This window comes from Octopus sinensis, linkage group LG9, assembly GCF_006345805.1.
Source record: "Octopus sinensis linkage group LG9, ASM634580v1, whole genome shotgun sequence".
Taxonomy (NCBI): domain Eukaryota; kingdom Metazoa; phylum Mollusca; class Cephalopoda; order Octopoda; family Octopodidae; genus Octopus; species Octopus sinensis.
Window position 1 is genome coordinate 95,800,974 of NC_043005.1, and position 14,494 is coordinate 95,815,467.

The window sequence follows — 14,494 nt, forward strand, 5'->3', positions numbered from 1 at the left end:
GTAAAATACCTAAAGAATGGATATATATATATATATATATATATATATATATATATATTAATAGTTATCGCCATACTAATATGGTAGTCTATAAATATAAGACTAAAGCTGTCACTGATTAGCTCCAAGAGGCCATCGCCTCTAGCTAGCTATTCGACACACGAACCTGCGTCCATTACAAACCTTCGAACAGGGGAGGTCAGCCGCTTCACCTTGCTAGTCAGACATCTGCAGACATGTTTCAGGGTTGTTGCCCTTTATCAATGCAGCGTAGTCAGACCCGCAGGTGTCGCTACTGACCGTCTGTTCGAAGATTTTATTTACCTAGTTACAGTGTTCAAAGGTTTGTAATGGACGCAGGTTATTGTGTCAAATAGCTAGCTAGAGGCGATGGCCTCTTGGAGCTAATCAGCGACAGCTTTAGTCTTATATTTATAGACTACCATATTAGTATGGCGATAACTATTAATATCCAGTAACGCTGCCGTAAGAGACTTAGTAATTTTAATATTTCTATTATTGAAAACAAGTGGATGTATTCCACTGTAACTAGGTAAATAAAATCTTTGAATAGATGGTCAGTAGCGACACCTGCGGGTTTGACTACGCTGCATTGATAAAGAGCAACAACCCTGAAACATGTCTGCAGATGTCTGACTAGCAAGGTGAAGCGGCTGACCTCCCCTGTTCGAAGGTTTGTAATGGACGCAGGTTCATGTGTCAAATAGCTAGCTAGAGGCGATGGCCTCTTGGAGCTAATCAGCGACAGCTTTAATCTTGTATTTATAGACTACCATATTAGTATGGCGATAACTATTAATATCCAGTAACGCTGCCGTAATCTCCTTTAGAGAGACTTAGTAATTTTAATACTTCTATTATATATATATATAATATATATATATATAATTTGAGGGAATATTATTCCTAACTTACAGGGAAAAATTCAATTTAGAAATACGAAATCAAATTTCACAAAATATAATATATGTATAAAAATTAGAAAAAACCACCTTTTATCAATTCAAAATGAACAATGAAATTACACCATCTATAATATTACATATAATAGAAATATTAAATATAAAATAACAATAATATATCAATGATTAAGCAAATTGCAAAATAATAAATAAAACGTATATATTTAGTATATATATATATATATATATATATATATATATATATGCATATATGCTGGACGTCCTGCAGTTTCTGTGTTCCAAATTACTCTTGCAAGGCATTTGATTGATCCAATGCTTAATCTAGATGCTAAGCACTAAGACCTATCCCAAAATTATGTTGATGTAGAGTGAACTTCTGTGCCACATATCTATGTCTATGTGTGAAAAATAGAAAAAGAAAATTTTCAAGGGGGAAAAACTCCCACATCATTTTTGTAGCTTACTGGTGAACCAGAACAACTTGTTTTACATCCAAATGCTTTTGGAAATAAATAGAATAAATTCTCATATATTATTATACATGCCTCCTTTACTCAGAAGTCAATGACAACAAGATTTCCAGGCTAAGTATTTTCACTTACTAGCTACACATAACTGCTGCTATGAGGTATTAAATAGCTTAATCTATAAATCTTCTTAATTAAGTTATTAACACCTATAATTACTTGCTTGATTTCTTATTCTTGTTTTTTTGTTTTATATTTCTTGAAATGTCTAAAAAGAAAACTATTAATTGAAATATTTAGAAATAATAATGCAATTTAAGAATAGAATAAGTATTTATATGGAGAGCTTACTGCTAAAATTGCTATTCTATTGGCTAATTCCTTGCTGATTATCACAGATGTAGTAAGTACCAAACAGTGAATTACAGGTAGTTGAGTGCATTGACTTAGCTCTGTGGCATTAAACTGTACAACACTAATGAATGATGATAATTGCCAAATGATAGTGATGTCTGTGTGTCTAGAGTAAATGAGTTCAACTTACTTCTTATAGACATTATGCTAATTGTGTTAGCCAAAGAAATGTTTGTGTGTCTTGGCGTCTGTCTTTTTATGGGCCTGAGAAAATTTTTTGTTTATTTTGTTTTTGTCATGAAAGTAATGACAGTGCCCATAAACTTCTGCAGGCCTTCTCATACTGATCAGGTTTGAGGGATTGATGTCCAGCTTGATCTTTTGCAAGTTTATGTCTTGAATGGAAAACAGGAAGATAGAGAAAATTTCAGAGAGTTGCAGGTCTGTAAAGGAAAGAATAGAGCAAGTGCTCAGTGCAGGTTTAGTGAGCAACACCATAGAGTTGAGTATACAGCTGATTTGTTCAGTCATGCAGGAAATATTGTATTTGCAGAAGAAACAGGGAGCAGTATTAATGGCAAAACCAGGGTGGTGAGTGATAGTTTATTAAACATACAGTATCGTATTGTCTTCCTTGAGATTTAGTCTACAACATATTATTCACTGCACCTTTTCATTGCCAACTCCGACACCTACGGTTGGCCTCCCAAATTGGATACTACAAAAACTGAGCAAAATTAATGTTTGTACTCAGAAACTATTCAACAGCAACCAAATGAAAAAAAATTAAATTTTCCTTGCAAGGAAGTTGTCATGGCCCTGACCCTTTTGATCAAGGCCATCCTTGTTCTGTGATATAAGCTTTCTACTTTAGAGTGATCTGCATTAAAACTTTCCCTCAAAATTTTATGTCAATTTACGTTCTGAACACCAAAGGGGTTTTACTAAATTCTTCATTATTCTCAGAATTAACTGAAACAAGGGCCAACAGAAATATGATAGCAAAAAGGTGTTCAGTCAATATTAACATTACATGAGGCTCAGATTGTAATACTGAAGTAACATCTCCAGCAGCAGAAAAAGTGTCAACAACTGTCTGAATCAAGTTTGCAATCATGAAAAATTAATTTTAAGATAGCTGATGAACTTGTGGAAAGTTATAAAATAAAAGCTGACATTGATCTCTCCAAAGAACATTGGAAAACTGTATTTAAGGCAACAGAATATTCCAAAAATAGTTTGATGAGAAGGTTGCACATAGCTACTTGAAATGAAAAAACAAACCACAGAGGAAATAAACTACAGTGAGAACCTGGCATAGGTTATTTTCATAGTCGAGGAGCAATAAGTCCTCACCAAGTATCTTCTAGCAACACCACAAGTGTAGGTTATGCCAAACTAATATTGAAGACATTATGTATATGTCACTGCCAACTGTAAGAGAACATCTTTGAGACACTACCTTCTGAGGAGGTGTGATGTAGTAGCCAGAGCAATCTGGAATAGAGTGGGACATGAGTAACAACCAATAATGGTAGACATATTGAGACCAGTAGATCAAACAAATATTTGGTGGAATTTCCAGAATAAAAATAGCAATCAAACTGAAATGCAACCAGCTTGATATTGTTGTTAAGGACCACAAAAAGAAAATCATACTTTGTTGTGAAGTCAGCTGATTACTTTTGGCAAGAAAAATAGAGGTGCCCAAAATAGACTTTCAGGTTTAGACACATCATTATTGGAATGACAAGATATGTACCAAGCCATCGGAATCAACATGTGGTTGAGTTTGGATTGTTGGTGAAGGACAAAAACTCCATAATTCATAGGCTATTGATGATCATAATATCTAGGTTGAAATAAATCAGCAAGACTTTGCTAAGCGTTAACTGGTGCAGAAAAGATGTTAACAAAAATCTAAAGATCACCAAAGTTTTGAAGCAGAGAATAGGATTGGCGAAATAACTTGCAGATTCTTACTGTATCCATAGTTCAGTTTAAAACGATGAAGGTCAGTTGTTATGCAGAGTTGACATTCCAGAGGGTGCATTCTTGGGTAAAGTGTTCAATGTGAATTTTAGTTAATGAAATACTGTAGAAGTAGGTGACACACGGATGGATTTACATTGAGGTGATACTTTACATTCAACAAGTTTAGAAGAGTAGAAACCAATGTTGTAACTATAGAAAAGACAGACAGGATGCAAGAGACAGTGTAGTAGTTGTTGAATATTGATGTGGTAAGATTGTGTGTCAGGTATTGGGGTTGGGGCAAAGAGAGTATGCAGTTCAAAATCAGGATCATGTGTGATAGGGTGCTGTCTCAGATGTATACACAATCGCTTGCACTTGAATACACATATAACGTGTTGTGGGTGTATGTGTCTATTCATTATGTGGAGATAGCATGGTCAAATGGTTAAGAAGTTCACTGTGAGGATGTTTGGGGAAACACCTTTTACCAAAGCCTTATATCGTGTGAGTGAAATTGGGGAGACAGAAATTATGCAGAAGTCCTTTGCCTGGAATATACTTTGTCACACCCTGTATCACACTGATTCCAGTTGACGTCAAGGATATTATATATGTGGAATACTCAGCCACAATGCAAATTCAGTGAGTGTTGTCATAGATGTAATAACTAGAAGGTAGAAAGCAGAAAGATAGTTCGAGGAGGAAATATTCATCCTTCCCCATTTCTTAGTATATTTGTATACTTTAAAAAGAGATCATGAACTGTCTGTATGTGAAACCCTTAAACAAGAGCACAGTGTTTACGTACCTTAATTATATCGTTAATTGTTTTAACTCACTATCATAGTTTTTGTGTTTATTTATCACGGCATGATAAAATTGTTCAATTATGGAAGAGATAATCTTTTAATTTACTTTGCTCTTTATTCATTTATTTGTATATTTAATAATCTTTTACTTGAGATAAGAACAAATTGTCATTAGGATATTTTACATTTCATATCTAAAGAAACATTGAGTATATAATTACATAGCAAATAATGTTTGCTTAACATTATCAAATCAATATATTTCACAGTTGTATTTGTTTGTTTCAACCTGAAAATATGGAATTGTTTGACAAAACTTACGCTTTATTAGTGATTTGTTAATTTAATACCCTAGCTTTATTTATGTATTTATTTATTTATATATTTACTTATTTATTCACTTGGCTACATGAATGGTTTCTTTTTACTATGAAATGTTGACCGCTGGCCAGCAACCCAAGCAAGTTATCTTTTAAATAAAATTAAAGATCAAACTTATATTGTTTGTGATGTACTGGTGTACCACATAGCTAGCTGAACTACTGCACGTATACAATGAGATATGTCACTGTATCACCACAAATCAATAACTGTTTCAACTTGGTGTGATTCACACACTGTTTAGTACAGGAAACTATGTATGTAGGGGATATATAGATGAAATTAGGCCAATTCTTGAGTTTGTGTAGGAAAGCACGAAAATTTACCAGGAATACATTGAAGATTAATACAAACAACAATATGCTGGATATTGTCGTATCATCTAGTAAAAAGAAAGACTCAGATTAACAACCCACCAATTAATTTTTACTAACAGTACTTCTGTCTATGTGTATGTGGAGAGAGAGTGAGAGAGCAATTATCAGTGGTGTAACAATTATCTTTTACTAGTATATTTAAGCCATCAAAAGTGATGGTATTTTAAAAGACATCAGTTAAAAATGATATATAATAAATGCATTCATTATATTTTATATAGTATAATTTTATTATTTATGAATTCCTATTGAGGTAAAACAATAAAAACTTTTATATTTAAATGTTGATATATTTTTTCATACATATAATGAAAGTTTTTGTTTTTTTTTATATTCATGACTTATACCAAGGAATGCAAAAAATGTTTGCTGTGTCTACTGCCCACCATTTATTTACTTTGATGCTTGTGTGAATAGTATCACCTACAAAATCCCTTGAAAATTTACAAAGAAGGCCTCCTAAAAGAGTCAAACAGAGAGAGCCAATATAGTCCTTTATGTTAATTCTACCACTGAAACATGTAATAAAAAGATTATGTAAATATTGATAGTGAGGCAGAAAAGAAATATATATATAATCTAGAAGGTACACTTGCACCTTTCTTTCTGTTGTATTTTTGCCAATAATGCTGACAAAGTGAGCTACCTGCTTTTATCAAGCAATTAGGCCTTTCAACTCATATAATTACTGGCAGCTGGCTTTCTGAAGCACATATACATTATATAAAGCATTAATACAAATTATATTTTCTGCGTTCTTTATATAACTTTCTGCATGAGACAAACAAATAAATTAAAAAGTTGGAAAACTATTAGGGCATGAGATATTTCCATTTACTTCTGGTGTTTCAGTATTTATTATGTGTATGTATGCAAGTATATATGTGCGTGTCTGAATATGTGTTGGTGTGTGAGATTCTCTACTTTCACAATCTCTTTCTTTTCCCTCCCATCATTTGCCTCTCTTTCTCCCCCCCCCTTTTTTTTTCATGCCTTCTCCTGTCAATCTTCACTCCACCTTACCTAGCACACTTACACCTTTCACTCAGCTCATCCTCTTTGAAGATGACTCTTTTTTTCTGTCTCCTTTTTCCTACTGCTATGCTTTAGTAAGGGAGAAAAGATATATATATATATACATATATGAATAAAAAATGGAGTTAACGCAGGTGTAAACAAATATTTTTACTTTCAACACATGTTTCGAAAATTCCACTGATACTATTCAAAAGAATAAATGGTATAAACAATGCAATCTTCTCTTCTGGTAAGTGAAAAAAAACGAAACTCATCAATACGACATTTTAGCAAAAAAGTAATTACGCTATGAATACTAGTAAAAATATTTGGTTAATAATTCCTTACGGGAGACAAATTAAATCTAATCTCCCACTGCTGTTTCGTCAAGCTATTGCTAGGAATTTTCCAAACAATTCTAGATATTATTCTATAATTAATTCACATAAGGTTAGGATAGGTTTTTCAAACACAAAAAATCTCTTGCAAATTATATCTTCTCATAATAGCAAACTGTTAAATATTAATACATTTACTAATACTAACATTAATTTAGCTAATACCATCCAACCCTCTAGAAATATTAATAACAAGGTTATTGTATCTGAAGGCAATTCCAGTAGAATTAAATTTATGTCAAGTAACTCTAAGATTAAAAATTCTATATACCAGTGTATAATCACTACTCGTAATAAAGTACGATTTTACATTGGAAGCACATCGTTAGAGTTACCTAAAAGAATTTCTATCCTTCACTCAACATTTAGGGATAGAAATAAACGGAATAGTACCGGTCTCAGCAAACTGATTTGGGATTTAAAAGACCACAATGAACAATTTCATTTAGAATGGTTGATCCTCTCAATTTCGATACCATATGACAAAGGCAAGAAATTCTGTCTTCTCTGCAATTCTGAGCTATTTTTCATTATTTTTTCTAAAAATACTCTAGTAAACACGGTTATAGAGCGAGCATACAGATGTAAGCATTGGCAAAAACATACAATTAGTGCATATAAGTAGTCTCTATCATTATATATAATTTAAACTTTAATTTCCTTTATATTTAACATTCACTATTAATATCCCTACTCTTTCTGTTAGCTACTTATGACGTTATATCATATAAGGTTTTTTTAAACAATATTAATAGCGTTCTGTCTATCGCTATACAAATCCATCATTTTTTGCTAAAATGTCGTATTGACGAGTTTCGTTTTTTTCACTTTCCCGAAGAGAAGATTGCATTGTTTATACCATTTATTCTTTTGAATAGTATCAGTGGAATTTTCGAAACATGTGTCGAAAGTAAAAATATTTGTTTACACCTGCGTTAACTCCATTTTTTATTCATATTATTCAAATATTCAACGTAAATACGAAGTTTCTACCTTTATAAACAAGGAGTTACAACTACTTTACTTGTGAGATTTTTGCTGCCCTGGTAACTATTTATTTATTTTTACGTGTTAATTGTTAACAAGGTAAAAATACACTCATCTATTTATATATACATATATATATATATATATATATATATATGTCTGCCAGCCTCGTCTGGCACCTGTGTCGGTGGCACATAAAATCACCCACTACACTCTCGGAGTGGTTGGCGTTAGGAAGGGCATCCAGCTGTAGAAACACTGCCAGATCTGACTGGCCTGGTGCAGCCTTCGGGCTTGCCAGACCCCAGTTGAACCGTCCAACCCATGCTAGCATGGAAAGCGGACATTAAACAATGATGATATATATATATGTATATATATATATACCACCAAGTAAGTTAGGGGTTGTGGATCCAGCCCACTAAGGGATAATATTTATCCAATATACTGTTGGTATAATACCCAATTATTAATACATAAGTGTTTTTAATTGCAATGCAATAAACTCACTTATTGTATTTAATGGGTGAAGGTAAAGAAATATTTTATCATTAATTTATATTACAAATAAGAAAATGGAGAAACACATTAGTTGGTTTAGGATATTAAAATGTTGACTTGAACCAATTAATACACACACACACAAGGGGGTACTGAAGAGTTCCTGGCTTTAAGTGTATCATGAAAGGCTTGGTTGGAGGGCCAACCTTCCAAGTTCTTTTACAAGGCTTAGAAAAACTGAAGGACTGCTGCAATATGTGTGTGAATTTGAGAAGGGAACATATTTAATAAAATTATTAATTGATCCTTTTGTATTTTCTTTTACCCAAAGCTGGGAACTTTTCAGCACCCCTTTGTGCGCGCACACACACACACGTAAATACACAATGAAGTTTATTATAGTAGTTTAGTTACAGTTTCAAATAAAATAATAGTTCCATTCATTATCTCTATGATTGGGGACTTTTTTTATGGACTCCAAAATATATTTTGAAAATTTAGTTTCTTTCTTTTCTGTTTTTTTTTTCTTAAGCATTTCTTCTAATCATATTTACTAGCTATGTGAATTCAAGTTCCTTGCTTGAAAATTACTTTCTCAATGTTACAAATTTACTTTAAAATAGTTGTTTGGTGCTTTTTGAAACTGATCGATTCAGCCTATAATGAAAGATGTTCCAATTGTGACCAACCAGTGTCAGTAACTACATTGTCCAGTATGCTTTGTATTTGTCCCCTGTTTTATCTACTCCGCATTTCGTTAAAACAGTCCTTCCTGCAAAGCAAATTAAATAAAAATTTGGGATTTTTTCTGGAGGGTGAAAGTGGTAACGAAAACAGGACAGTGAGAACAAAACAGTAAAAACAAAAGGAAGATTTGGCAACTATTTCCAACAAGTTGAATGACCATGTAGAAACACCTTTGTTGACCACCAAGAAAAACCCAACATAAAATGATATCTCATAATGGAGAAAATATTGTGAAATAGCAATGTATCAAACTAAGTCTGTCAGAAAACATCTCTCTCTCTCTCTCTCTATCTCTCTCTCTCTCTCTCTCTCTCTCTCTCTCGCTTGCTTTCTCTCTCTAATTCCCTACTCCCTATATGTATAATATGGTGTGTGTTTATGTATTACACTATTTCATTCCTTCAGAGATGTGGTTTGTGTAAGAGACAATGTCAGTACTTCTCTGAAGTGGTTGGCAGAAGAGGAAGGGCTGGCAGTGTTTCACTTACGTATATAGACATACTTACGAAAGCTCCATTAGAACAAGGATTGTTGTTGTTGTTTATATTTGTTGTTCTTATTCCTTCCTTTGTGATGATTCCATTTCTACATAAGTTTTATATGTTATCCAATAACTAAAATTGCTTTGCCTTCATGCAGTCATATGTAATAAATATAATGTCACTGTAGGAATCTAGAAAGCTTACATGAGAATATATTCAGATAAAGCAGCACCACCACTGTGAGAATTTTAAAAGCAAGGGTACTTATTATTGATATCAGTATCATCTCCAAAGGAGCAAAGCGGGCAGTCTGTCTTAGCTGTTGAAAGCCATAAATGGCTGATTTGTTAGGATGAAGGCCACTAGTTAAGGTTTCAGTTTGTATTCTAGTGTCAATGCTCTACTATCTGCAGCAAAGATATTTAACACTTTCTGTGCAATAAAGGTTATTGAATCAGCTTGACCAGACAGACCTGACAGCTACAACCATCCCATTTTTTCCCAGGCAATTGTTAGTGTAGGACTACATTATCCAATGTACCTTCCCTTTTTCTTGATGATAGGGTTTAATTTGAAGGAAATTTAGCTGTTACTTCCAGTAAGTTGAATGACTATGTATAGGGTCGCTTTTTTTGGTTCATCTATCCATCTATATGTGTATACTATGGAAAGGTACAAATCGCTGAGGTGTTGTATAACTAAAGTTTCTCTGGTTTGAAATGCTAAACACAGATCCATCCACTAGCGCAAAGTTCTTCACCTTTTTATAATTCTATGTCTCCTTCACAGATTGCTGCAATCAACATCCCTACAACTAGTCCTATTAGACTTCAAAATACATCAGTTGTTTGTTTTTACTTTCATCACCGTTGTTTTAATGTTCACTTCTTCATTCTTGCATGATATGGATGGAGTTTATTGGGGCAGATACTCTATCACCAGATGCCTTTCTTGTTACCAACCTCTACTTGTTTCCAAGTAAAGTAATCGTACCCTTTGGACAGGCATGTTTCTTCAGAATATTGGGAGCTACACTCTCGGAGTGGTTGGCGTTAGGAAGGGCATCCAGCTGTAGAAACTCTGCCAGATCAAGATTGGAGCCTAGTGCAGCCATCTGGTTCGCCAGCCCTCAGTCCAAATCATCCAACTCGTGCTAGCATAGAAGGCAGACGTTAAACGATGATGATGATGATGAATGACACTGCATGTATGACAGTGACACATATTTACAACTTTTGTGTTATGTCAAGACAAGGAGATACAAAATATACACACTCACTCACACATATATACTTATGAAGGGCTCTTTCAGTTTCCATCTGCCAAATCCACACGCAAGGCTTTGGTTAGCTTGGGGCTATAGTGGAAGACACTTGCCCAAGGTGCCATGTACTGGGATTAAACCCCCAAATCATTTGGTTAGGAAATAAACTTCTTAACCACACTGCCAAGCCTGTGCACATACACTTCATATATGGGAATCCAGGTACAGAAATCATAAGGAATTTGTCATGTATATTTAGAGAAAATGATAGTAGATTTAGACTGTCATACTCCCAAACTTTGAATCCCATACCTCCAAGGAAAATGGGGACCAGATTCAGAATCACTGGATTACTACAACTAATTAGAGGAAGGGAGATGTCTCTCAACCATTAAATTCTATGAACTATGCTCTAAAAACTTAATATTTGTTGCCTCATACACCAGAAAGAAAAAAATCTAAGAGATGATTTCTTTCAAGTTTTTTGTCCTTACTCATTGCCTTAGACTTACCTTTTTCTCCATCAGTACCATCACCTTAATTGATTGAGTTATAATTAAGTGAATGAACATCTGAAGCATTTAAGTCAGTGGTTAAATCTTGGTTGCTTTGGGTGCCAAATCTTGAGTGCTATGGTAGACATCCTGTCTGCTCACTAAATATGGAATGATGAGAGCTGTGGTATATTGTGATTAGTGAAAGACAGCATGCCTGACATTAATTAGAAAATAAACTTGAACATTGTTTTACAAATGATGTATTTTTAAATGACAGTTTCCTGTGTTCATAAATAGTGTAGAAAATGTTAAATAGATAGAAACAGTGCATAAATGTATATAAATTCACCATGGTTTGACTAGCTGCTTCCATGCCAAAATCTATTCAATGGAAGTTGCTCAACAATAGAAACTTTATGATGTTTCATTGTATTATACATATTGAGTACTTTAAGCTAGAAATATATACTGTAGCTATTTATTTGAATTCTTTTCCAGTTTTTTGTAATATTGTTTCTTTTTTATATTTTTTTCAGATGTTAATGGAAATGGGAAACAGTCGTGCAAGAGCTGTTTATGAAGCTAACATTCCCGATAATTTCCGAAGACCGCAGACAGATTCGTATCCTTTTTTTTTTTGTGAAAAACACTCAGACTGAAAGCGTATTTCTCAATTTTAATTTCAATTACGAGGGACGTTCAATAAGTAATGCCTCTGACCCACTTGAAATTTTGCATGTGCAATCATTTATATCTCTATAGAGTAAGTGGCAAATTACAGCTCTGAATTAATTGTGGTTTCTGATTTACAGGTGTTTGAACCGAGTCAAGTGTGAAATGGAGCCTGTTGAGTGTCGAGCAGTGATCCGGTTTTTGTATTTGAAAGGACGCACACCACTGGAGACTTTTGATGAAATGAAAGTAACTTATGGTGATGATGCCCCATCATATGACCTTGTAAAACGCTGGCATCGTGAATTCAAACATGGTCGGAACTCTGTGGAAACAGCTCCCAGATCTGGTCGCCCCCTTCTGCCATTGATGAGGCATCTGTCTGTCAAGTTGAGGCTGCCATTTTGGAAGATCGACGCATAATTATTTGCCAAATAGCCCATGAGGTCAAGATTAGTACTGGGTCTGTGGAAACTATCATTCATGACCATTTGCATATGCAAAAGGTGTCTGCCAGATGGATTCCCAGGTTGCTCACGCCTTTCCAGAAGCAAGAACGCGTCGAGTGCTTGAGGGTGAATTTGGAGATGTGCCAAGAAGATGAGTCAAAATTTTTCAAAAGACTGATTACACAGGATGAAACCTGGGTCCATCACGATGATCCAGAGACCAAAGCCCAGTCAATGCAGTGGAAGCACCGTGACTCACCCCCTCCAAAGAAGGCAAGGGTGCAGCCCTCCGCTGGCAAGGTCATGCTCACAGTCTTCTGGGACCAGGACGGAGTAGTGATGACAGATTTCCTGGCAAAGGGTACCATCCTCCTCCTGCAGGACAACGCTCCGGTCCACAACTCGCTTGTCGCCAGATCAGAAGCACAGGCATATGGTTATGAACTCCTCCCCATCCCCCCTACTTTCCTGACCTTGCACCCTCTGATTTTCACCTCTTCCCAATCATGAAGTTGTTTTTGAAAGGAAAGCGTTTCCCAGATGATGCAGCCTTGATTTCTGAAGTCACGTTGAGGTTGGAGGACAAAGCTGGGTTCTTCTACAAAAACGGTCTCCAGAGCCGCATCAAACGATGGGAGAAATGCGTAACTCTGGGTGGTTCCTATGTAGAAAAAGACTAATAACTGTGCCAAGTTTCGTTGCTCTACTGCTATGGGAAGTGGGTCAGGGGCATTACTTATTGAACGCCCCTCGTACAAACACTATTTAAAACTAAACCATCACACATATAAAACTGGTACATTCTCACAAAAGGATAAGATATTGGGCTATTGGCTGTTGCATCATGAATTTGTATACCGCTGTATGGCTATAGTTGAACCACTGTACGGCTATAGTTGAAGACACTTGTCTGAGGTTCCACACAGTGGCACTGAACCCAAAACCATGTGATTGGGGAGCTAACTTCTTAACCACACAGGCATGTGTTTGTGTATGAGTGTGTGTATAAAAATATACATACTCATACACACACACATACATATATGTGTGTGTGTATGTGTGTATATATATATCATCATCGTTTAATTTCTGTCATCCATGCATGTATAGGTAGGATGGTTGACTGGAGCCGACCATGTCTGTTTTGGCAGAGTTTTTACAGCTGGATGCCCTTCCTAACACCAACCACTCTGCAGGATGGACTGAATGCTTTTTACGTGGTACCAGCACAGACAAGGTCAATTTTGGCATGATTTTTACAGCTGAATGCCCTGCCAAATGCCAACCACTGTACACACACACACACACAAGATTTGTCAGGCCAAGTGAGATTATAGTTGTGGCCTTTTTTGGTGTCATGTAAATGGCACCCGTGAAATCAGTGATGGCCATTGCCAGTGCCATGTAAATAGCAGCTGTGAAATTGGAGTTGGGCCATCGCAATGGCACCCATGAATCGTAGTCATTGGCAGTGCCATGTAAATGGCACCTGTGAATTGTTGTGGCCATGGTCAGTGCCATCTAAATGGCACCCATGAATTGTAGCAATGGTCATTGCCAGTGCCATGTAAATAGCACCTGTGAATCGTAGTCAAGGTCATTGCTGCCAGTGGCACATAAAAGCACCCATTACACTCCTGGAGCAGTTGGCGTTAGGAAGGGCGTCCAACTGTAGAAACCTTGCCAAGTCAGACTGGGGCCTGGTGTAGCTCTCTGGCTTATCAGCTTCAATCAAACTGTGTAACCCATGCCAGCATTGAAAGTGGACATTAAATGATGATATATATATTTCTTTACTACCCACAAGGGATATAGAAGGGACAATCAAAGACAGACAAAGGGATTGAGTCGATTATATCGACCCTAGTGCTAAACTGGTACTTAATTTATCAACCCTGAAAGGATGAAAGGCAAAATCGACCTTGGTGGAATTTGAACTCGGAACTTAACGACAGACGAAATACGGCTACGCATTTCGCCCGACATGCTAACGTTTCTGCCAGCTCGCCACCTTTGATGATGATATATATCATTATCATCATTTAATGCATGTTCTCCATGCTGCCATTAAATAATGATATATACACACACACACACACACAGTCAGGAATTTTTGCTATTTGTATTTTCCATAGGTAGTGACACTCTTTAATTAACTGGATGTGTTTTCA

General features: G+C 35.5%; 1 protein-coding gene across 4 annotated transcripts in view; it reads left to right on the forward strand.

Moving 5' to 3' along the window:
- LOC115215549 (stromal membrane-associated protein 1) overlaps positions 1 to 14,494 on the forward strand; it is a 150,283-nt gene that overhangs the window by 66,132 nt on the left and 69,657 nt on the right. For all 4 annotated transcript variants that reach the window (XM_029784737.2, XM_029784738.2, XM_029784741.2 and 1 more), the window contains exon 3: positions 11,739 to 11,824. In XM_029784737.2, coding sequence (XP_029640597.1) covers positions 11,739 to 11,824 — 86 coding nt within the window. The remainder of the gene's footprint in view (positions 1 to 11,738; positions 11,825 to 14,494) is intronic.